Below are 23,735 nucleotides of genomic sequence, written 5' to 3'. Positions count from 1 at the left end.
TGCAATTCAAATTTATCTAACACTTAATAAAAGGTGTAATTTGCTAGTGTTCAAGAAGAGGCTGGATTTCGTGCCGTGTTCGTTTTTTTTTTAACATCTTTAGGAAGAAAGGTCGCTGAAGATCAAAGATGATACGATTCCAGTGAAAATCTTTTCTTTGAAGGTGTGTGTATGTGAGAAGTGGGTGGTGGTCTGCGTGATTATAAAACTTTCATATGTAAATGTTCAGGTAGAGTGAAATACCCAGAAAAAGTGTGTGACAGCTAATTGTGGACTTCTTGACACATAGCTGTTTTCACTAGCTTAGGGAATTACTGATACACATCAGACACAAGTCTATCTCTGAGTATCTGCCTCCATCTGTAGGTATTCTAAAGGCCTGGTTTCCCAAAGTTTGAGTTGCTTATATGTGAAACAATTTTTACCTAGATATGTCTAACAGTAACCAAAGTCTGATGGTACAAAACACAATTATTGCCAATATTATCTTATGTTAATATAAAAAAACAGTTGGAAAAGAGATGTAAGGAAATGGTATAATTATCCACAAAAGCTTGTAGAAGCACAACCTCAAAGGGTAACACTATTCAGATTCAAACAAGGTCAAGAAAATAGACCGTCTTTCTTAAATAATAGCTGGAAAGAAGAAAATTATACAAACCACAAATTTTAATTGATGCTATTATACAAATTATATCATTTTGCTAAGGGCACAATATTACATGAAACATTAAAGAAGAATTGGGAAGGAAATCAGAGAGTTGAATGGGAAAGTCAATGTGGAAAAGATTTCATTTATAAAATGCAATATAAAAAGGGAAGCCCTTGATTGAACATTCCAATCAGCAGGACAGGGAAGGTCACCAGAACAGCTGGTAGCCAGTGATCCCAGAGGTGTGGCAGTACCTGCTTCATAGTTCCTGTCTACTCAAACAAGAATTGACGAGCAGAAAACTAAGGCATAAGGGAGGAAGTTAAACAAACCAGGCTTGTGCAGGAACATGTAAGTGGGAGCAGGGGAGATGGCTCATTTGGGTAAGAGAGCCGTGCAAGCATGAGGACCTCAGGTCAAATCCCCAGTACCCACATTAAAAACAAAGACAAAAGGCCTTGACCTGCATGTGGTGATTCACATCTTTACTCACAGGACTCCAGAGGTAGAGGCAGACACATTTCTATGAGTTATTGGACAACCTTGTCTACACGAGTTCCAGATCAGCCAGGGTTACATACTAAGACCCTGTTTCAGAAAATTAATGAATGAATGAATTAAATTATAAAATGGCCTTGCATACCTGTATCCCCAGTGTTGCAGGGGACAGACATAAGCAGATCCTGGGAACTCCTTAACCAGCCAGCCTAGATTACATGCACTGCAAACTCCAGCTATAGTGAGAGACCTTATCTCCATGGAATAAGGCAGAGAATGACAAAGCACAGAGCAGGGACCTACTGCTATCTTGTTCTGGCCTCTATGGGCATGCAAACACACACACACACACACACACACACACACACACACACACACACACACGTTAAAATCGTTTTTATTGAATAGAATCAGTAGTTCTGCATCTTGTATTTTGGGCAGCAGACAGTGTATTAGAAAAGTATAGACATTTACATATTTATATGAGTAAGTGCTCCCTGGAGGGATGCATTCTTAAAGGTTCCTGCTTCACCCTGCTGTCTTATGGTTGAGGTTACAGCTATACATTGGCAAATTAGTAGTGGATACCCAAGGTTCTTCAGATAGTCATAGATTCACAAAGAAGAGAGGAGGGCCAGACCATCTGGGACACAGCTATGACAAGATGCTGCACTTCTTGCTGTTCGGGACATTTAATAACACAGCCAGGTCAATTAAAAGGAGGAGGAGGAAGCACCATGGTTAAGAACATGTACTGCTCTTGCAGAGGACCCAAGTTCAGGACATAGTACCCACAAAGGCAGCTCTAGGGGGACCTGATGCCTCTGGTGAGCCCTGGGAACCTGCACTTATGTTCAGGCTGTTCAGGCATTCACAATCAGAAACATACACATGTACTTTTTTTTTTTTTCAATTAAACATAGGGAAGTACTCTGTCTTTTTTTCTCTCTTCCCCATCATCCTGTTCCTAGATCCACTGTACCCAGAGAAATGCAGAGACCATGGAGTAGTTGTTAAGGAGTGTTTAATAGGACCTGTGAGCAGTGCTGGAGTAATCGGAGCATTTTCCTCAAGAAGAAAGACAGAGTGACAATTTCAAGTGCAATTAAAGTCCTCATGCCGGATTTAGTGGGCACTTAAGGTAAGGGCTCTGTCTAAAGAAGATGATTGCTGAGACTATAGAAAAAGGATTCGGCCAGAGGAAAATCAGCAAGCACTGCAATTAGTCAGCACCTACACACTTCTCATTGCCACCGGAATAACGAATAGATGCTGAAAAAGACGCCTGCCTTCAAAATTACGAAAACAAAATCAAACTCTTACAAACATACAAAATTCAGAGTTCCTTACTGGAATAATCCATAATGGAAGATCCAGAAGTAAGACAAATGTTAATAGTGATGATGATGATGTCTTACACTTTTTAATTATCATAGAGAGAGCTGTGAGAAAATTGATTAATATAATGGCAGAACCTTGACCTTGGGGCCCACAGTAATGGCCTGATAGTCCAAACATGAGAAACTGATAAAGATCAAGGAGGTAGAATCTAGTAAATGGTCACTGGAGATGGAAGTTGTATATGACAGACTATTCTGGGGCCGAGGGTCCTATGGGAGGTGAACTGTGGAGAAGGAGGGCTGAAGCAGCCCAGGCAATCTCCAGCATCAGCCCCAGATGAGAATGGACTGAGGCCACTCCCCTTCACTGGCAGCTACTCCTTTGTCCTTGCAGATGATAGTGACAGCCGTCTAAGTGGTGCCCAAAAGGAGATACAGCCAATGCATCCCAAAATATTTATATTTAAAAGTGAGAAAAAGTAGACTAACTTTCAAACAGTATATATTTCTTTACAAGAATACAAGTTAACAATTTTATTGAGACGTTTTTCTGGGGTTCTAGGTAAGAACTATGAATGTTATAAGCTAATGGGCAGTGGGCAGATTGTATCTCCTGCAGTCATTTCATTAACACACACTAGGAATTCAAAATAGCACTAATGGGCATGTGTCTAGTACTGTGAATATTTGGTGGGAATATGAACATTTACTCATTTTTAGGGTCCATTGTCTCCACTTAGCAGTACAAGGGCTGTCTAGAAACGAAAGTACACCATTCTCATCAGATGAGATGCAAACACGTCACAAAGAAGGTGAAAGTAGGCTTCAATTGTCTGTAAGTAAAATGCAGCTTGAACATTGGGGAACATGGCAAGACTCAAACCTTTCTCTTTTAAACCCATCAACTATAGTACCTGCTGTTTTGCTATTGCTATAGTGCTCCAACTTCCAAAATTCAAAAATATATCACTTAAGATAGTTTTCCAGCAGACTGAATCATGGGAATGTTTTTCAGTACATAGATCAAATGATTTTTCACAATTCACTGTATATGTTTAGCTTTCCTGTTGTACTAGAGACGACCATAGGGAAAGTCCACGCTAAACTGTATACAAAAATGATTGCGGGAGCTGCTGGAATGTGAACGGTAAATAGCTCACGTGTGCTACTCCCCTCTCTACTGTTTTCTCAAAAATATCTATTATTGGTGGTTTGGGTTTTTAACATTTTTTAAAGTAAGAAAATTTATACAACAAAAAGGCGAAGGCCCATGGGATAATATTTTTTTTTTGTCATTGTTTGGTCGGTTTTTAATATTTTGAGACAGAGTGTCCTATAGTCCAGTCTGGACATCACCTCACTGTGCAATCCAGGATGACTTTAAAACCCACATTCCCCTGCCTCCACCTCCCAAACTACCAGCATACACCTCCATGTGGAACTAAGAACCCATCGGATAATGTACCATTTTACAATGAGTTAGCCAAAGGTAGTGCTTAACATCTACGTGGGCATCTCTTCTAAGGAATAGAACATGCAACAAAGATATATAGTAAGGGCAAGGAAGTAAGAAAAAAAATTGACTAACCTAACCCACCTGAGCTCGGCTCACAGGGGTCAATATCCTCATCATCGCTGGGACACTCTGCTGAGGCCACAAGGATGTCATCTGTGGTCTGCAAAAGAATCACAGTCAGTGGGTTACTTTAAAGTGTACTAGGAGGTCTTCTCTGTCTCAGTTACAGGTGAAACACAGTTGGTGTTTACATTACAGGCTGAGAAACCAAATTCATTATTTTCCTTGCCCGATACACAGAACACAGAGCTTATATTCACGAACATGTTTTAGACCTCTCGTAGAAATATCCCCATGTGTGACACACCTCGATTACAACTTATTTAACATGTGGACATAGAAATGGTGGTCTATCACTGGTAGATGCCCAGCCATTCAGCTGCAATGAGACGCTGCATACAGGAGCAGGCAGATGTTTAAGACAACCTGGCAGAAACAGGCAATTTGAGATTGATTACAGCCCTGGGGAGCTACAATGTATGCACCAGTAGGCTTTATGCAGTACTTGTGCTTGGCTTCCTGAAGCAGAACAGCCATAACTTTTTTACATTTGTGAACAGGTAGTTCAATAAATCTTCGAGATGTAGCTTGTCCTCATTGGGAAACACAGATTACATAGAAAATTAGATACATATTTTTTTTAGATGCAAAATGAAGCATTTAAGATATTTTTCAGTTTTCAAAATTTTATACTCAAATATCATTATTACAATATTCAGATAGTAAAGGCTGTTTCCTCATTGTCCTTTCCATGGCCAAGGTTTCATAGTAAATAAAAAGTGTGTGCAGAGTGGGCTGGAGAAAGGTGACCATTTCCTCTGTGACATTATAGTTGCTTCGCTGCACTTACAGCCAAAAAGATAACTGTCGCTGTAATAAAAATCAGAGTGTGTAAATCTTAGCAGTTAGTCACATAATCAACACACTGGCAAGCATCAAAGGTTGTTCTTTAGTGCCGCTTATGTGCAGTAATAAACTCAGAGGAGTTATTGCATGGAATTTGTGAAGGGTTACTCCAGATCAGGCTGATGCTAAGGTAAAACAGACCAAATCCATGGTGCAAATCGAATTTGCAGAACGTTCAGGAGATTTGGGCAGTTTGGAAGATGCTTGAGATCAAACCAATGCCGCCATTTAACAGGAATTGGAATAACACAGGATGAGCTAAAGTCATTAGAGAGCCACAATATTGTCAGAGATAACAATGTAAACCTAATTTTAAGAAAACTGAAGACAAGGAGGGAGGGACTTTAATAACAAATACTTAAAGATCTTTCAAACCCAGAGTCTTTAGTTCACAAAGCAGAATCTATTACCTTGTTGACTCTTTGCAATGTACCTCGAAATCAACACAAGTTTTTAAGCAGCATGTGGACATGGGCTCATTGTGTTTTGCTCTTACTTTCTTCTTAAAGAGTTTCTGGATTAATGCATTCCCTCGGTGTGCATTTCAAGAAGGAATTTCAAAGTACTAGATTTCTTAGAAACATAGTTGTTTACAGAGAAAGGCATCAGCTGGTGGTATGAACAGTTCTTTACCTCTAATTAATATGAATTTCACCAAAGACCCATTGGGCTTTTGGCACAAATTCATCCTGCAGGATATCACCCATATGAGTGCTATGGTATCATGAGATTGAATTAGGGGTCCCTCAGGGCAATCAATCCAATACATCCCAGAGCAGATAGTGGGCTATGTTCCTAGGGCCAATATTTAGCAGGAAGCTATTATCTTCACTGAGAATGGGAACTCTTTCAATATAATCCAAATTAAGTTAATAACCACAGTTACAAGAGAAATTTATGTTTTCTTAAGGAATTTTAAATGTATCCATTCAATCCATAACTGTCACTGTTACAATGTTCTTGATAAGGGGAGGAAAATATGAACACATTTGTTAAGCCAGGGGTTCTCACTCTAGTATTGCTTTCTCATCCCCTCCTGCATCTGGAGGGACATCTGGTAGTATCTGGAGATATATGAGGTTGTTACTGCTGGGATATTGGTGCAGGGCTATTATTGTGAGTATCTATTCATTAGAGACTTGGGGTGCTGTGAAATGGCCTAAAATACACTTATGACTCATTCAGCAAGAATGATCAAAGGTGCTAAAATTAGGGAACCCTGCCATTAAAATGTTATAATTGACTATGCTTTATTTTTCTTATCTGAAATAAAAATGACGAATATAATAGACATTGTTTTAAAGGAACAAGTCAATACATGGAAAGCACTTGGAATATGATCTCATTGTAATTGTTAATAAAAATTTCCAACATTATCAGCACTAGTTTTAATATTTCATGAAGGTGGAACTGTTTTAATTAAATCACTTTGAACTATATTTATAAATAGTATAGTTTCAGATATTGAAGTAAAAGTTATACATACAAATTATTTTCAGCTGGAAGACTCGCATTAGCAATTATATTAATATTTGTAATATAGGTAATATTTAAGCTTATATCTTTTACAGTCTCAGTTCATATTGTGACTTGAGCAAACACCAAGTATAAATGAGGAGGACAGCTTATTAAAATGAATTCATGGCTACATATGTACAAGTCATTAGGTAATGTTCTATGTACACTGGTTGCTTAGCTAATGCAAGCCAATCTACTTCAAGCTATTTTCTTTAGGGATAACTCCACTTATTTTATTTATTTATTTTTTTGGTTATGAGCCTTGCCTTTCATGACTGCCCTGACTGTTCCACTTTTTAAGCAGAAAATGTTGTAATAGTCTCAGTATCACTTTTTATAAAACACTGTATGTACAATACAAAAGTCATATAATAGTATCTTGTATAGCTCTGTTAAAGTAAAAGGAACCACCAGAAAAATATACCTCTTATAAAAATAGATTTTTAGGTCTCAATGTACTTTCCTGATATAATACATATATATTCTTGATTGTTATGTATACATTTTTTCATTAAAAACTAAAATCAAACAATCCCTTTGTGAGTAGAATTTTTAAATTAATAGATGCCTTGACTGAAAAACTCCATGGTATGAAAAATTAGGAAGCAGCTCATGGAAGGAGGAAAAAAATACCCTCAAATTTCACTCAGGAGGTAGATTTCACCAAACAATTCTCTAGCCAAAGCTGTGTGATTGAAATTTAATTCACTGTGCTTTGAGCTGCCTCTCTGTGACTTACTGCTGAGAGTGTGGTATTAAAAATCTCAAATACATCACATTAATCAATTCTGTTCTTTAGTAGACTTTTGCTTGATGTTTATAACCTTTTTTCAGAGAGTCAAGCCACTGTAAGAGACAGAATAGCTATCAAGCAAAAGCATTAGCCTCAGGTAGCAGCAACATTCCATTTAAGTGAGTGTCTCTAACTACGTTTAACCACTCACAGGTCAAGGAACCACGATGATGTTCCCTAGTAGAGATATGTCTGTGCCTGAGCATGGCAAGCATCTATTCTTATTTCAAAAGTCCACAAAAAAAAACTAGGTCTCCATACCTGTAGACAAAGCAACATGGAAAGAATGTGAGAAATAAAGGGTCAAAACAATCTATCATGTTCTGCATGTGAACACCTACATACAGGCCTTGGGGAAAATGTAGTCAGGAGCCATTAGCCCAATTTATCTAATAGTTAAGGATACCAGGGAAGACTACTTGATGGTTTATAAATTATAATGACACTCTCTTTTTAACAGGAAAGGTAGTCTCCCCCTGCCCCATCATTTGCAGTATATATATGTATATATATATATGTATATATATATGCTATTTTCCAATAATAATAATAAAAAAGCACAGCTCAAGTGCCTTTGTGGTTAAAAAGATACATGGGGAGTGAAAGAACAAATTTTATGTCCCTTCTAGGAACAACAACATTTCTAGATGTCATTTTCATGATACGTGGTTGTGCGGAACACTAATCCCTGTCAGTCAAGACACATACAAGAAACATCAACCAGAACAGCAAACATGCATTGCAAGGAAAAGGGCAAATTCCAAGCGTGCAATCCAGATACTTATTTCAAAACTTTAATTTAAACAATCTTTCTAAACTACAACAGTCTATTCTCCTGTATATGACAAAAAGTTATATATATGTATATAACCTAAAATGCAGATGGAAGAGTTACTGTTACCAGTGTCATAGTTAAGTACTTGCTAAAACAACAACAACAACCTACCCATTTGTATATTCATTTACCCAGTTTGAATATGTGAACCTTGCCATTCATGAATATTTAGGGAAAGCTTACACTTCCCTGAGAATAGTTAGCTTTTACATTTCTTTAATGTTTTTCCCAATTGATGCCCAAGGCAATTATAAAAAAAGTGGCCATAAATCATCTCTCTGCTTGGGGAAAAGACAGACTTGAAAGCTATTCAATTTTCTTCAAAATTTTTTCAGCTGCTTAAAATGTAGGCAATGACTTCAGAAGAGTTAAAGTAGGAATGAGTAGAGAAACTCTAGCAGGTTTTACCTAGATCTACTCACACTAACACTCATTTTTGGGTACAGTTGACACGAGTTATCTTAATAGACCAAACTGAGGAAATGTAGAAACATGTGCATAATGTTGCAAGTCAATGCATTTTAAGGAAAAGAGAGAGAACAACATTTGGACTCCCGCCTAATTAAAAGCTTTCAGCTAATTTATGTAACACAATAAAAACTTCAAGGAAGAAATGAGGTGTAAGAAAACATGAAACTAAATTATTGCTTTTAAATAAAACAGCATGTCTCTTTTATTACTTCTTTGAACTACTGTTGGCTTTTATTTTCATATTGCATTTCCAATTTTAGCCAATGCATATTTGGAGGATCATTCAAGAGTTTAAACTTTTAGAAAGGCATCTCAAAAATCTATTCTCAATAATCAGAATTTGGGGTGGGGGTAAGACCTCCAATTATTACTGGCGGTAAAACACAGGGATGAAAGAGAAACTAGAGAATGGGGTAGTCCAATGTCCCCATTTTATTTGTTTTGGCTTTGGACAAATCACTTTTTGAAATGATTTAGGCTATTTCCAAATTAAATACTGACAGATGTTTACAAATGTAAATTGAGGCTTTTTAATGGTGTTAAAATGAATCTCTAGCTCCGCTATTGAGACTGAATGGACTAATTAGTCACACAGGTTAAACCGAAAATCCTTACTGGTAATGAGGCCAAAACATAATTTATGACTGTAGCATGCCAGCGGTGGATAGTTTCAATCAGCAGGATTTCAAAATCCTTGATTTCACCGTTGGCATGTATATGCCAAGGAACAAAATCACAATTCACTGAGTGTTCACAGATTTTCTTGTACTAAGACTGACTTTAGTAATCATTCATGTAAGCTCTTCATTTTATGTATCAGGAACCTGGAGCCAGAAAAAAAAATAATCAAAATTATATGTCTAATTAATGAGACTATATACACCTTCAGTAAATTGTGATTATCTTTTACTCCAGATGTCTATCCATTCAACCGTTCCTCCAATCATGTATACATGCACACATGTATCCACCCATCCCAACCCATTGCTTTGATGTACCTTACAAAGACGCATGATAAAATTAGTTTAAAACAAGTGAAAATGTGGCAGAGGCAGAATTACCACAGTGTGAAAAACCACTACAATCATTAAATGAAAGAGTTACATACACAAAGAGATCCATACACAGGTATTTTATTGTTTGATATGAGATCAAGCAGAAAAATAATCACACTAAGGGAAAAATATAAACTCTAGACTTTTATTTTGAAAGTCCTATTATAAAAATCTATTTCAGCACATGTGTTGTTTTATTTTTGCTTTTATGTTTTAAAGATTTTTTTCATTTTATGCAAATAAGCAGTTTGTTTGCATGCATGTATATGTTAACAAGTGTGTGCCTGGTGCCCATGGAGGCCAGAAGGATCTTCTGATCCTCTGGAGCTGGAGATACAGGCAGTTGTGAGGTGCCCTCTGAGTACTGGGAAATACCCTGCATCATCTTGAAGAGCAGCATGTGCTCTTAACCACTGAGGTGGCTCTGTAACCCCTATTGTCGTTTTTAAGTAAATCCAGAAAGTTATTCATTGACTTGCCCCAATCTTGAAGTTTACTGTTTTTCTAAGCAATCTCTGAATATAAACATGTGACTAAATTCTTGGCACACAGGGAAAAAGTGCATTGTTGAATCTTTCCTGTCTTTAAATCTACTTGAATAACAATACGGTCACTTACTCTGTTTTCTTCCCATCCATTCAACTTCCAAAGTCTCTCTTCATAACATAACTTCTAATGAGATGTTTCTTTTGTTCCTCAATCAGTCAAGTTATCTTTTATTAAGTGATAGTTTATTCATAATGCCATTTTTCCTTAAAATAATCTAGACATGAGTTATTGATCAAGTTAGCATTATTTCCATAACGATCCTTGATTAGAATTCCAAAAACAAAGAGAGTAGGATGGAGCCAGAAACAGCTAGTTAGCCAAGACGTTTTAGGGGATGAGGGGGGTACTATTTATTGTCAAAGCCTGTGTCCTCTAGACAGAGCTTTAACCCAGTGTGGTACTCGAGAACCTCTGTAGCACATAATGCTTGGGGAAATGGAACAGCAAGTGATAAGGACATGGCTAGAAACAATGACTGCTTAGCAGAAAGTTCACGTTCTGCTTTTATTGGAATCTATCAGTTGAATACATATAAGGTCATCAACCACGAGCCCCAGGTAAGCCAGCATCCGAACAACAGCTCTACGGAAAAATCGTTGGTCACTGACGGAGAACGAACATTATCTATCTCAGACGTCATAATGGTATTTTGTTTGCTACTAGGAGAATTCATCCTTTACTGGGTCTAGCTGTATTGGAGTGCTCAGCTTCTATACTTCAGTACTTCCCTCCTCATGGTTCACACTGATTTATTAATGTGTAGTTAGGACGTGGTGCTGCTGGAGTGCCTAAGGTTAATATCTACTAGGTTGATCAATGGTGCTCAATGTTGCTTAGTTTAGAATTCAAAGTCTCAGTTCTGGTCTTATAAGTAATATCCACCGTCTTGAATCGCTTCATGTATTCTAAGCACATGTATTCATAGCACTTGCATGTGCACATGTTCACACACACAAATATATCATATACATATATGTATGGATATCGATACATATCTAAGTATTTGTATATATGAATCATAATAATTCACCTATATAATGATGTATGATTGCTCATGCCTGTAACCCCAGCAATGGGGAGGCTGAGGCTTGAGACATTCTAGAATAGCCTGGGCTGTCTCAAAGAAACAAAAATAACAGAGCAAATAATAATAATAATAATAATAATAATAATAATAATAATTTTTCTATCCCATGGTTATGTTGTAGGAATCACATTTGATGTGCAAAAATATTTTGGAAAGCAGGGAAGCACTCACAATGCAGTCTTTATATGCATATGATGGCTATTCTTGGTTGTCAACTTAACTACACCTGGAGTTGACTACATTTTGATTACAGTAAGACAGTGCCTTTGCTTCTTGCATGACCATAAGGACAGTTGTGCCGAGTGCTGACAATGATCCTAAGCATCCATTTCATTAAATACATTCTCTTTTCACACATCCTCCCATCCTTCCAGCTGCACAGGGCCTGTAGCCCTTGCTCCAGCTGGCTCTTCACATAAGGCTATCACTGGGGGCAGCATCCCTTTTCCCAAGATGGAAATCATTGTAGCATTGCTTATTTAGAGCATATATGGGAGCTTGATAATTAATGAATAAGTTAAGAAGTGCCAATTCATGCCTGGCGACAGGATAGCACTAAATACACAAATTCACTAATATTAAAGTCCTAAGTCCTGTTCACTCTATGTGACAATCTACTGTATTCCAGGACCCAGATTTCACTGCTACTTTATGACATATGGTATCTACAGCGTTTAAATAAACAGAGAAATTGAGGGAGTCAGTTAGGAGCACTACTAAGGGAAAAGAGAGGAGAGGGAGGGAGGGAGAGAGGGAGAAAGGAGAGAGGGGGGAGGGAGAGAGGGGGAAGGGGGAGAGCAGAAGAGAGACAGAGAGACAGAGATTCTCTCAGGGTGACCTACGCACCAACGCTCCATGGTATAGTGGTTGTATCTGTAGTTATAATAGATACGACCTGTGGTATATTTACTGTATTTATTTAAAAATGTGCCAATGAACTCCTATGAGACAATGAGCAAAATTTTTATTACATTAAAAAAGAAGAGTATATACCTTCCCAAATTATCTTGAAGTGCAGAATTTTGAGAACTACTCAGATGAGTTTTATTTTATTTCAAATACTGCATGTCAGAGTTCACATCTCTATTTAAGCATATGTCTCAGTTAAATAGAATTGGCTTAAAATCATATTACTACTTAAAATTCTGGCATATTTCCTTTAAGCATCTACATAAATTAGATATTTTATGAAAACAACTATGGCTATGAGCAAACAATTTTCAAAGTATAATCATGTAAATAGTATTTTATCTTGACTTCAAAATTGCAAGAAATATTACATATGACATTTGAATTTGTTACTATCATTACAGTAAGAATCTTTTTTCCTTATGATCACCTAGTCTAATTTCACCACAAATCTTTTTGTGACAAACTGTGTTTGTCACCATTGCTCATATGTGACAGCTCATTAAGTCTCAAAATAAGAATGAGAAAGTATAGAATCTTTTCCAGAAGTATATCCCCTAAGACTTGGAGAGAAGAATTGAGGTGAAAATCATACCTTTGGAAAATTTTACCTGCCTTATAACCTTTCTGGTCGTGACAATGAAACTTTGTACCTGGTTTTCACATGATGCCCCATGGTGAGAATTTAAGGTAGAGAAACAAACAAACAAACCAAAAACAAACAACAACAACAAAATCCTGGCATCATGTTTAGTAGAGAGAATGCTTGAAGGTTAGGTGAGAGGCAAAGCTCAAAATGTCTTGCACTAAGTTCATCTGTGTACTTTTATGAAGCATCTTTGTCCGTCAGGAATGCACTAAGATAAAGCCTACTTTAGGAAAGACTTGGGGGTGGTGGTGGATGAATAATCATTCTCTCTCTTTCTTTCACATTCAATATCCCTTATAGCCACTCCTGTCTCCTACAGACTTCATTGCAATAGTTTTATATTGTATGAACTTTTATTTGATTGCATGGAAAATATGCCTTTCTGTTTTCCTTCAAAACTAACAACACATTTAAAGTTTCATTTTCCTTCTGAAATGAAAATTATATGGAGATTAGGACTGGCTGACACAGCTATCAAATTCGGACCAAGAAATAAATGCACAGTCAAGTGCAATCATGCAGTTTATTTCCATCGATTCTCATACACATTTATTACTCCATTCATCCATAGTGATTTGCTGAATACTTTTGAGTAACGAAGAGTTCTACAGTGGAAAACACCATTGATACTTTTCTGGCTCCAAATATTTATCATACAGTGATTGAACATGTAGTTGCTTCTTTTCAGTTTTGAGGCAACATCTATCCATTTATGGATCAGGCAATTAATCATTCATACACTGAAGGCTGCTTTTCTAGTGACTGGTATAATACTTAGCAACAGGACACAAATAGCTGACCAGTGAACCAAACATTATGTCAGCCCATATAAAACATAAGGGATTTCATAGAGAAATTAAGTGTTTTATCTAACCACTATATGATACCAGATATAATTCAAGCACTTAAAAATTTGACACAAATAATTTCAAAGGTGGTGCTTGATGGGAGCAAAGTTGCTCTGTGATCCATGAAAAGTCCTCACTTAGAAAAGGAAGAAGTATGGTCATGTTAATTTATTTAGAAAATTATGGCTTTCCCATCATCATTAAAAAAAAAAAAAAAAACAACACTCTTTGTTTTTACTTTATGAACAGGTGATTCACCTGCATGTGTCTGTGAACCATGTGTGTGCAATTCCAGTGGAAGCCAGAAGAGGGCTCCAGATCCCCCGGGGACTGGAGTAGCTGACAGTTATCAGCTGCCAGGTGGTGCTAGGAACTCGGGAGGAGCGGTTAGCATTCTTTAACGCTGGGCCATCTCTCCAGCTACTCCCATCACCATTTTTAAGCAACTGGGGTCCTCTCGTTCCATAATTAAATAAGTATTGCTGATATTTAACTCCCCCCACCTTCACTTTCACCTTTATGCCGTACTATTTAATTTGTAGTCCCAACTGCCAGTGTGGCCATCTCAGGAGGAAAGAACACCTCACATCAGGCCAGCCAGCCAATGCTGTTTGACTCTTACCAACACATCACAACATCTAGGGCTCGCCTATAAAGCTGCAGGTTGATGTAGATATTGTTTCCCAGTTATCATTACTATAAGATTCCATAAGCCTTTGCTAGTTGGAAATGTGTGTGTGATAATAAACTTGTGATATAAGAGACAATCTACTTGTTCTGCTAAAACCCTTCTTGGTACAAGGAAGGTGTTTTACATGTGTAGTTCCCCAGTTTAATTACTCCATTCTGAACAATGTATCAGAATAATTTGCCCCAAACATGTAGGTAGAGTGTGTGTGTGTGTGTGTGTGTGTGTGTGTGTGTGTGTGTGTGAAATTAGGTCGTTTTATTTGTTCTTAAAGATGATTTTTAAGATAGACACGTTGTCCTGGTGAATCTGAGAAAAATGCTAAGTGACCAGATCAGTCTTTGTGATTCATTCCTCAAAGCCCCAACAGGGAAGGTGCCATGCACTGGTCCTCTTCGAGAAACCTTGCTCTTTCCACAGTAGGCAGAGAAGGACTATATTTGCATTTGAGCTGAACTGACTAGGCTTAAATCCCAGCTCAGTCATCTATCAACTCTGTGGCTCTGGGCAACTTTCCTAAGTAATCCAAGTTTCTTCCTGTGTAAAAGTGAAGTCATCATCAATGATTTTGCACAAGTAACATGAGATTGGAAGGATCGAAGGCTGACAGGACTACGAACTAGCATGGTAGCTGGTATGTGAAGCTGCTGTTGAGCATTTATTACGCAGATACAGCTGGGTCTCAAACTGGCACATGTTCTCCTTTGTTTTTATGGCAATGTGGGAGGAAATAATAATCCTTAGCACTAGACTCCATAAATATTTAGGCACAAAAATTCCCTTCATGAAGGAAAAATTCATAATTCTCCATTTAAATATGTTATAAACAATATATTGTATATTATTATATTATATTATATTGTATATGATATGATATATGATATGATATGATATGATATGATATGATATGATATGATATGATATGATAGCAGTGATGAAACCATATGAAGCAGCATCAAAACATGGCCATGCTGAAAACACAAGGAGCATCTCTGCCATTCTTCTCAACTGTCAACTGACCCAAGAATTCATCATCTTTGGAGGCTCTGAGTGGTCCGAGTAGTTCCTTCCTAGTTAAAGCAAGGGAAACCCTTGCACACTCAGGCATGGGTCAGGTGACCAGTGCAAATAACTGCTGTGCCCGGGTGCAGGTCCCGACCTGCTGCCTTTCCATCCGGTTAGTAACTTACTCCTGTCACTTTAAGCTTCATTTTTGGACATGTGGATGGTGAAAATAGCAAGCAGGATAATTTCCTCCTATTTTCTCCTCCATTTACACAGTATGTTTTTTAAATAGTCCCCTGTTTCAGTGAATGTTTTTGTAAAGCCTTTAAGAAATGCTGGAGGATGGCACTCATCAACATCACTTGTGACTGTTAATTCTTGAGGGCACTTGGAAGTTGGTGCAAGGCCCTTTAATGATGAATTAGAGATGCACAAAAGGGATGGGGGGGGGATTTTCCTGTTTGTCTTCTATTGAGAACTAGGAGCTTCACTGGAGAGCTCACCTTTGTGCACATGCATCACTGGACAGCATCTGTGACAGAATTCTTCCTACAAGTATGGGGGTGTTTGATTTATTCATGTGATCTGGCTGTGGCCTTTCCTCCCTGCACTCCTCCGCCAAATCTGTCTCCCATTTCCCTTCATTCTAAATGTTGGGATGCTTGCTGATCAAGGACATGGAACAAACCTAGTCAATACAAAAATGTTCCTAGGAGAAATTATGAAAGCATCCAAGTCTACCTTTAAAACTGGATGTTTAGAAGTCAGTTTTCCTTATGATTGGTATCATCCTCAGAACTAGCAACATATCAATGTCTCAGAGCCCAAAGTAGATCATCACCCATGCCTTAATGCTTCCCTAAACACTGTGAGCATGTGTGGTGTGTGCATGTATTGTGTGTGTGTGTGTGTGTGTGTGTGTGTGTGTGTATGTGTGTGTATGCCCCTGTGTGTGCAGAGGCCAGAACTGGACATTGAGTGTCTTTCTATCACTCTCCATATTATCCCTTTACTACAGGGTCTCTTACTGAGCCTGAAGCTTATCTGGCAGCCATCAAGCCCCAGCAATCCTCCTGTCTGTGTGCCCTCATAACACAGGGGTTACAAGTCTGAGGACGGTCATGTCCAGCTTTTTATGTGGGTGCTAAGTGTTCAAACACGTCTTTCACAGGCCAATTCAAATTACTAATGGCTCTTCTCTCTTCTAAAGCTTTGTAGGCTCCTCCCCCTTCCAATTTGCTCTTCAGATTTACTTTGAGCTGGAACACAAGATAATGTCAAAAAATGACAAACTGTATCTAAAGAAAAGAGTGTCAAGAAAGATTCTTAAATAAGAAATCCCAGGTGATTTATAAACACTTAGTTGTGGCTCATGGGTTCCAGCACATAAGACATGTCCATTTTCTCTAAGTGCAACATTTCCCATGAAGACAGTTTGCAATTGTTTCAGAAATATTTGAATTATGATGATCTCACCAAATCCAGAAAAACTTATTATTCTCTCTCTATCAATCCTTTAAAAATGTTGTTTTTATTATTATTTATTTTATGTGTATGTGTATATGGAGTGGGGGCAGTAGAGGCCAGGAGAGGGCACCGGATCCTCTGTAGTTGGAGTTACAGACAGGTTTGGACAACCCAAGTCACGTACTGGGAACTGAGCTTTATTCAACACTATTAACTGTTGAGTCTGCCCAGCCCCCCATCTCAGTTGCTAAGATTAAGTGAAATAGAAACCCATGGTTTCTGTGTTCCCCTGAGTTTGCTGACATGGAATGACACAGGCCAAAAGCCGTGGTCTTACCTTCTTTGATAACTTGTTCCCTGAAAGCCTGGCTGGTTCACTGACACACATGCAGATGGAACCTGACGTGGTTTCGTTTTGGTCGTGCGGACTTGGTGACTAATCACGTACCCTGAGCACGGGAAGGAATACTTTCCACACTGGTCATATTCCTGCCTTCCTAAAACAGTTATTTGCCTAACAAATCAAGAGTCTAACAAATCGAGTCTGGCTACTGATTCTGTAATCTTGTATTGGGCTCCCTAGAGGTCTAGTCCATGGTCACTTGAGTTGGGTATGCCTACATTGAAATCTGGGCCCTATAAAGGTTATGGTTAAAACTTGAGTGAATTATGCATGAGTTTTCACTGGAAAAATAGGAGGGTTCAGTACCAATCTCTGCAGTGTAGCTGTCAGACTTGAGAAACCATGATAGATGCCATGAATAACACTCTTTCTGGAAAACAGTAAGTGTTAAACAAACCTTGGCTATCGTCCTAATTATTGTTTGTGACCTACTTCCAGTAGGCAAGAAGGCAATGCCTTTCTCATTAAAGTGGATTAAACCCCACCACCCGAGGACCACAAGATGCAGACTGTGTACATTTGCCTTGAAGAGAATATTGTAAAGGGGAGGAAAGAAGGCAAATATTTCGTGAAGAATGCAAATGTATTTTTTCCTGAATGCCCTATTTTGCTTCTCACCTGCTAAACTCCATTTTCTTTCAAAACATACTCCCGACCGTTCCAAAGCATTTCGAGTTGCAAAGCCTTGTTTTTTGTTTCATAATAAGCTAACCGCAGGTGCAAACTCGGGGGAGACAGACCTTGGAAATTTTAAGTATGTTGCTATGGCAATGGTTTGCAAGAATGTGTATGAGTTCTGTCTTAGCTTACAAGCATTCAACTGAGTTCATATGTAGAGGTTCAAATCACTAGACACACAATGAAACAACTTCCTGTTGCCTATAGCAACCAGAGAATACTATCCATCCATCCATCTATCTTTCATCTATTGATCTATCATCTATTCATTTACAATGTAGAAAACTAGTTTTTTAATTGCCTGGTTTAAATGGCTCCTTTCCCCTAGATTGAATTCTCTAGAAGAGGATGCATACACAAACTATTATAATCATTTTTATCATGGTTGCAAATTCCCAACATGAAATAATTGTAATTATTTTCTAGTGAATTTCACATTATCAACACCAAAAATGAACTACACACGAAAACGAGTGATAAATTCAAGAACTGTAGAAGACTTTTTTTAAAGGATGCCTCTTACAGGCAGAAAGTGGGAGTACAAGATTCTTTTCATTGTACAACTGTCCCAGAATGTCACCAGCACCTACAGAAAAAAGACAGCCAAAGTCACTGTGCGATTGCATGCGAACCGTCCTTACCGTAGTTGTCCTTAAATGTCTCACTAATGTTTAATGCTAAAATCCAAATGCTAGCCTCATGATTCTCTGACAATAGGTAAGGACTCTTGGCAAATGTACTCTCATACCCCATAACTGGTCTTCACAAAATACTGAAAATATAGCTCTAAAGTTATGTATTTTGTACATATAGCAACTATTAAAGTTTTTTGCAAGTTATAAAGCTTTTCCATCTAAAATTAGCAATATAAAACTTTTAATCAATATTTAAAAAAGCATTCACCAGAGAGTTGGATTTCTATGGGTGTGTGTTCTTCAGTTTCCTTAGCAAAAACATTTACTGTGAATGGTTCAGTGTCATCTAAAGTGACATGCATAAAATAAGTCCAGATGACCATGCCATCTCCTGCTCTTCTACTGACACACCCTTCCACAGCATGGCCAGCTACCAAAACCTGACAGTCATTGAAAATTTACTTTGGTGCTTTAGTTTACCCACCCCTCAGTACACATACATACATGCACAGGTATGTGTACACACACACACACACACACACACACACACACACACACACTTGTCTCTGCCTCACTACTTGCTGTAACACCGTGTTGATGCATTGGAAACCTGTCGTTGTGTTCTTGTTACACCCCCCACCTCATCCTAAAACGGCCTACAGCCATGCTGGAATTAAACACATGAGAATACAGTAATTAGCCATGCAAACTGTCAAGTGGCTTTAAAAACGGAAACCAACTCAGGAAACAGAACCATCAGCATTTTCAAGATCTAAGAGGAATTTGCATCGAGTTTTCATTTATTTTAAAAATAAATAGACTGCTTAAAAAAACTCACTGAGATTTCTATGGAAATAGGGCAACTCGGCTGATGTGTCTTTACATTTTGGTTCTCACTATGAGATAATAAAGAAAAGTTTTCAGTCCTATACGATTTCCAAATAAACTCTTCTCTCTTTCTGTTGTCAAAGGTGAATAGTGACAAAATGTTTTCAGAACGGATACAAACAGAGGTCAGAGGTTGAATCGCATCCAGTTCCAGTTCCCCATGCAAGGTTTAGACAGTTTTATGAAAACTGACTAAATTAAATTGAGCTTTAGGAAATATGGAAGAGGAAAACCATTCTCAAAATATCTGGTGTGCTTCTGGGTGCATGGGCAGGAACAGATAGTTCACTTTGGAGAAAGAGAGCATTTATTAAAAACTTGCAACCAAGTTGGTTGGTTTGGGGTTATGAAGCAACTGGTTTTCCCGCTCACCTTCTCTGTGGCATTCCTATGAAACAGTATAGACAGTTCTGTATATACAGTTTCATCTGAATTGCTAAGCTACGCTGCCATAGATAGCTAAAGTTCCTTTAGCCCATTTGTATCCAGGAACAGGAATACATCAGAATTATTTTAAATCCAGAATAGCATTAACATACAATCCAAGCGCAGTTGAAAGAAAATACAGTTTTCTGGTTTAAATCCCTTAGGTTTCAGCATGCTGGAAATCTATCCTCTAACTGAGGATGTAGTACACTGTGACTGAACCTGGTCTAGAAAAAGACACAGTGATCCAGGAAAAGCTCTCAGAGTTATCCTCCTTGGTCTGGGACAAATCCCTCTCCACCCATTGCTGTATAGACTAAAGCGGATGACTCCTCAGGATTTTCTAAAAGTACAGTAAGAGAGGGGAAGGCAAGGGAGCCTTGAGGCAGCAGTCTAGCAAGCCTGCAGACGGTGATGTCCGTTCTAAGGAGCTGTGCATGTGACAACTGCATAGATGCCTGTACACATGTACAAATACTAGTTCATGTCTGACTGGCAGAAACTGAATAAGCTCTCTGATGTATGCCAATATTAATATCCTGCTTTGATACTGAACTAGAGTGTGCAAAACGTAATTGTACAAAGAGCCTAAGTTGGCCTAGACAACTCAACTTTTCTGTTCAGGGCTGGCTCTTCTTTCCTTATCTTTGGACACCTTTCTACCAAATAAAAGAGTATCCAATAAAGGATGCTGTTTCCCAGACAATCGCCTGCTTGCATTTTCCTTGACAACTTTCCGTGAATCTATATTTATATATATCACAAAGAAGTAATCTTCTGTATGATAAAATGACTTGCTGACAGTCAGATATGAGATGATATATGGGGACAAATGCTAAATAGAGTGAAATTCATTGATTCTGAACCACTTGCTCCCTGAAGTAATCATTGGTTTTAATGTACTTACCATTTTGAGTATTTTACCCTGATCTGAGGTAGGGATACTGTCACAGGACATGTTATTGCTAATGGTACCATTTTAAAGCTGTGTTTCTCTAATTTATCCCTGAATACATAAGACTAAGGCATAAAATCCATGAGAAAAATCAGCAACAAAATTGCACACTTGTTTTAAAAGAGAAAATTGGAATAAAACGCAAATGAGATAAAACCAAAAAAAAAAAATGAAAAGGAATGTTAGGGATTCCTCAAAAATGAAGTTTCTCGTATTGATTTCTAGGCAGTACAGCCCCCACCTATTTGCTTTTCTCCTATCACGTAATTTTACTTTGCAATCTTAGGATTCCTTAGGATCCTTACTCAGCTAATGGTTATGATACTATCAATATGCTTTCTTTCAATGTCACAGAGTTCAGGAGACTCTCTTGACCTCCACGAGGTCTAAAAATAAGAGCTGGTGACTTAGCAACTTTATAACTAGCGCTGTGTTCAGGATTTGATTCTTTGATGACAGGCAGGGACAGCAGAAGGCGGAGATGCCATTTGCTGACATCTGGGAAAAGCAAGGCCAAGCAAACAGAAACAATAAACGTTAATTGCAGAAGACAGGAAAACAGGAGTCTTTCTTCACCTGTGTTTGGATAGTGGCAGGGTGTCTGAGTCCATTTTACAAGTGAGATGATAACAGAACCATTTCAGAATTGGGGAAATAGAATTAATCTCATTCAGTGAGATGTGAAATCAATTTTGACTTTAAATTCTAGAAAGAGTATGTCACAGAAATTCAGCATTATAATATGTGCAAGATGGCCGGGCAGTGGTGGCGCACGCCTTTAATCCCATCACTCGGGAGGCAGAGCCAGGCGGATCTCTGTGAGTTCGAGGCCAGCCTGGGCTACCAAGTGAGTTCCAGGAGAGGCGCAAAGCTACACAGAGAAACCCTGTCTCGAAAAACAAAAACAAAAACAAAAACAAAAAAATATATAATAATAATAATAATAATAATAATAATAATAATAATAATAATATGTGCAAGAAAAACTATTCTGGCCAGGCTAGCTCTAGGACTGAAGTGTGTCTTTCAGATTTAGTTTGAATAGCAACGAAGACTTTAGGGTCAAACACCACATTGTAAAAGAGAAGACTGCCGCGAGTTGAAGTTCTCCCTCCTCACACAGCTTTTCAAAAGGCAATGGCAGGTGCCGTTTCTCATTCACACTCCTGTGGTCCAAGAACGGGGGCGTCTATGATGAAATGGCTGCACACACATCATCCTTTTTCCAGAGTTAATTCCATCAGCTACAACCAATTGAAAATGGTGACGGGAATCATTCCTGATGCAGGCATAAAACATGTAACAGGAGACCGGTCGGGGGTGGAATACTTGTGACGTGGCTCAGAGTTATGGACCTAGTGACAGTATTCACGAGGCCACAATAAAAAGAGCTGGCCAAGAAGTATTTGGTTCCCACACGTCCTCCTGCTCCTCTTCTCAGTGAGGAGCAACAGTGCTTCTTCCGATGTTGCAGAAGGCCCGGGAAATGTTTCCAATTGAAGTCTTTCAAGCTAACTTCTCTGGAAGTCAAATCTATCATTATAAGATTAGTTTAAAAGCTAAAACGATACTGTACATATCAATTTATACTTCAAATTGCTACTTCCTTGGATTATCCATTGAATCCCAGTAGGGAGTAAATAGTTTCAGTTTAGATTCTGACAACAAATTAAAAAAGAAATCCTGAAAGATATAATTACTACATCTTCTATATATTAAGAAGTCTTTAAATTCTTAATGTAAAACTCTCAAATTTATATCCATGTGTCTAAAAGACTACTTCCCTGCTAAGGAAGCCTACTAACCATGGATGTGTGTAAACTGTACTGGGTCTTATGTACAAATAGGGAATGTCCATAAAAATAATTTGTCCTACATACCTTTTGTTCTCAGTACAGACCCGTTTTCTTTTGTAAGCATTTATAGAAAAATGCTTGCAAAGTCTTGTTCTCTGAGTGTTCTCATCTGGCATTTTAAAAGTCTGTCTCCCATAAATCTCTACCAATGCTATTTCTTGGGTCAACATTTTCCTTTCCTTCCTCTTCCATTAGAAGCCACAATGCTCCTTATTGTTGGGAGGACAAAGTGAAGCTGGTTTGGGAATGCAAGACTTTTAGTCTGGAGCATATGTCACCTTATAAAACATTTATTGATACAAGGCCTGAAACTACAAAGAGCAGGTACACATTCACCGGGGTGACTATTTGGTGCATTCGGCCTCTGATTTTACACCACAGGCTTCTTATTAAGAAGAGCAGAAAAGAAATGAGAGTTCTTGATACATGGGAATAAATGTTTTCACTTATAATGAATAATTTAGCTGTTTTGGCTTCTGTTGTCTGAAAAATAGATCACAAATAATTGTGCAGCCTCCTAGCCAAGTGGAAGACAAGGAACACAGGCAGAATAGAAACGGTCCTTTGTCTTCATAAAAAAATTGCTTGTTTTTTATGAACACATTCTGCAATTTTTTTCTTCGTTTGCCAAGAAGAAAAGATGCCATTTCTTCTACTGCATTTCCTGTTGTGAATTTCTAGGATTCCACATAGCCAGTTCCCTGACATCCAGCAGACTCACAGGTAGAATGCTAATGAGCCAATGCCATCTTCACTGTGGAAATGGGAAAACCAACTTTGCCTCTAATTAGGGCCATGACGGAATTATCCACACAAAATCGCCACAAAAATTTAGTAAGAAAATGCCAGATGCAAATTTAGGCAAGGTGATTTAATAACATGAAAGCCATCCCTGCTTCCAAAACCACTGTTTAAAGAAGAATCTCTCTTAAAAGACGTTTACATTTACCCATACTCTAAAATCACAAAGTCTTAAAGTTGCTATGTCTCACCTTAAAAAGGAGGGGATCAAGCACCAAGAATAGTTGTAAGTCATCTTTAAATTGCT

The 23,735-nt window shown here is 38.1% G+C and overlaps 1 protein-coding gene across 1 annotated transcript in view; it reads right to left on the bottom strand.

Annotated features, from left to right (window-relative positions):
* LOC131897734 (neurexin-1-beta) overlaps window positions 1–23,735 on the bottom strand; it is a 391,182-nt gene that overhangs the window by 22,568 nt on the left and 344,879 nt on the right. Inside the window, exon 6 of the mRNA XM_059248724.1 lies at window positions 4,088–4,166. Coding sequence (XP_059104707.1) covers window positions 4,088–4,166 — 79 coding nt within the window. The remainder of the gene's footprint in view (window positions 1–4,087; window positions 4,167–23,735) is intronic.

The sequence above is a fragment of the Peromyscus eremicus genome, chromosome 22, assembly GCF_949786415.1.
Source record: "Peromyscus eremicus chromosome 22, PerEre_H2_v1, whole genome shotgun sequence".
NCBI lineage: Eukaryota > Metazoa > Chordata > Mammalia > Rodentia > Cricetidae > Peromyscus > Peromyscus eremicus.
Note: the sequence above shows the minus strand (reverse complement) of the source record. Positions and strands in the feature narration are given on the sequence as shown.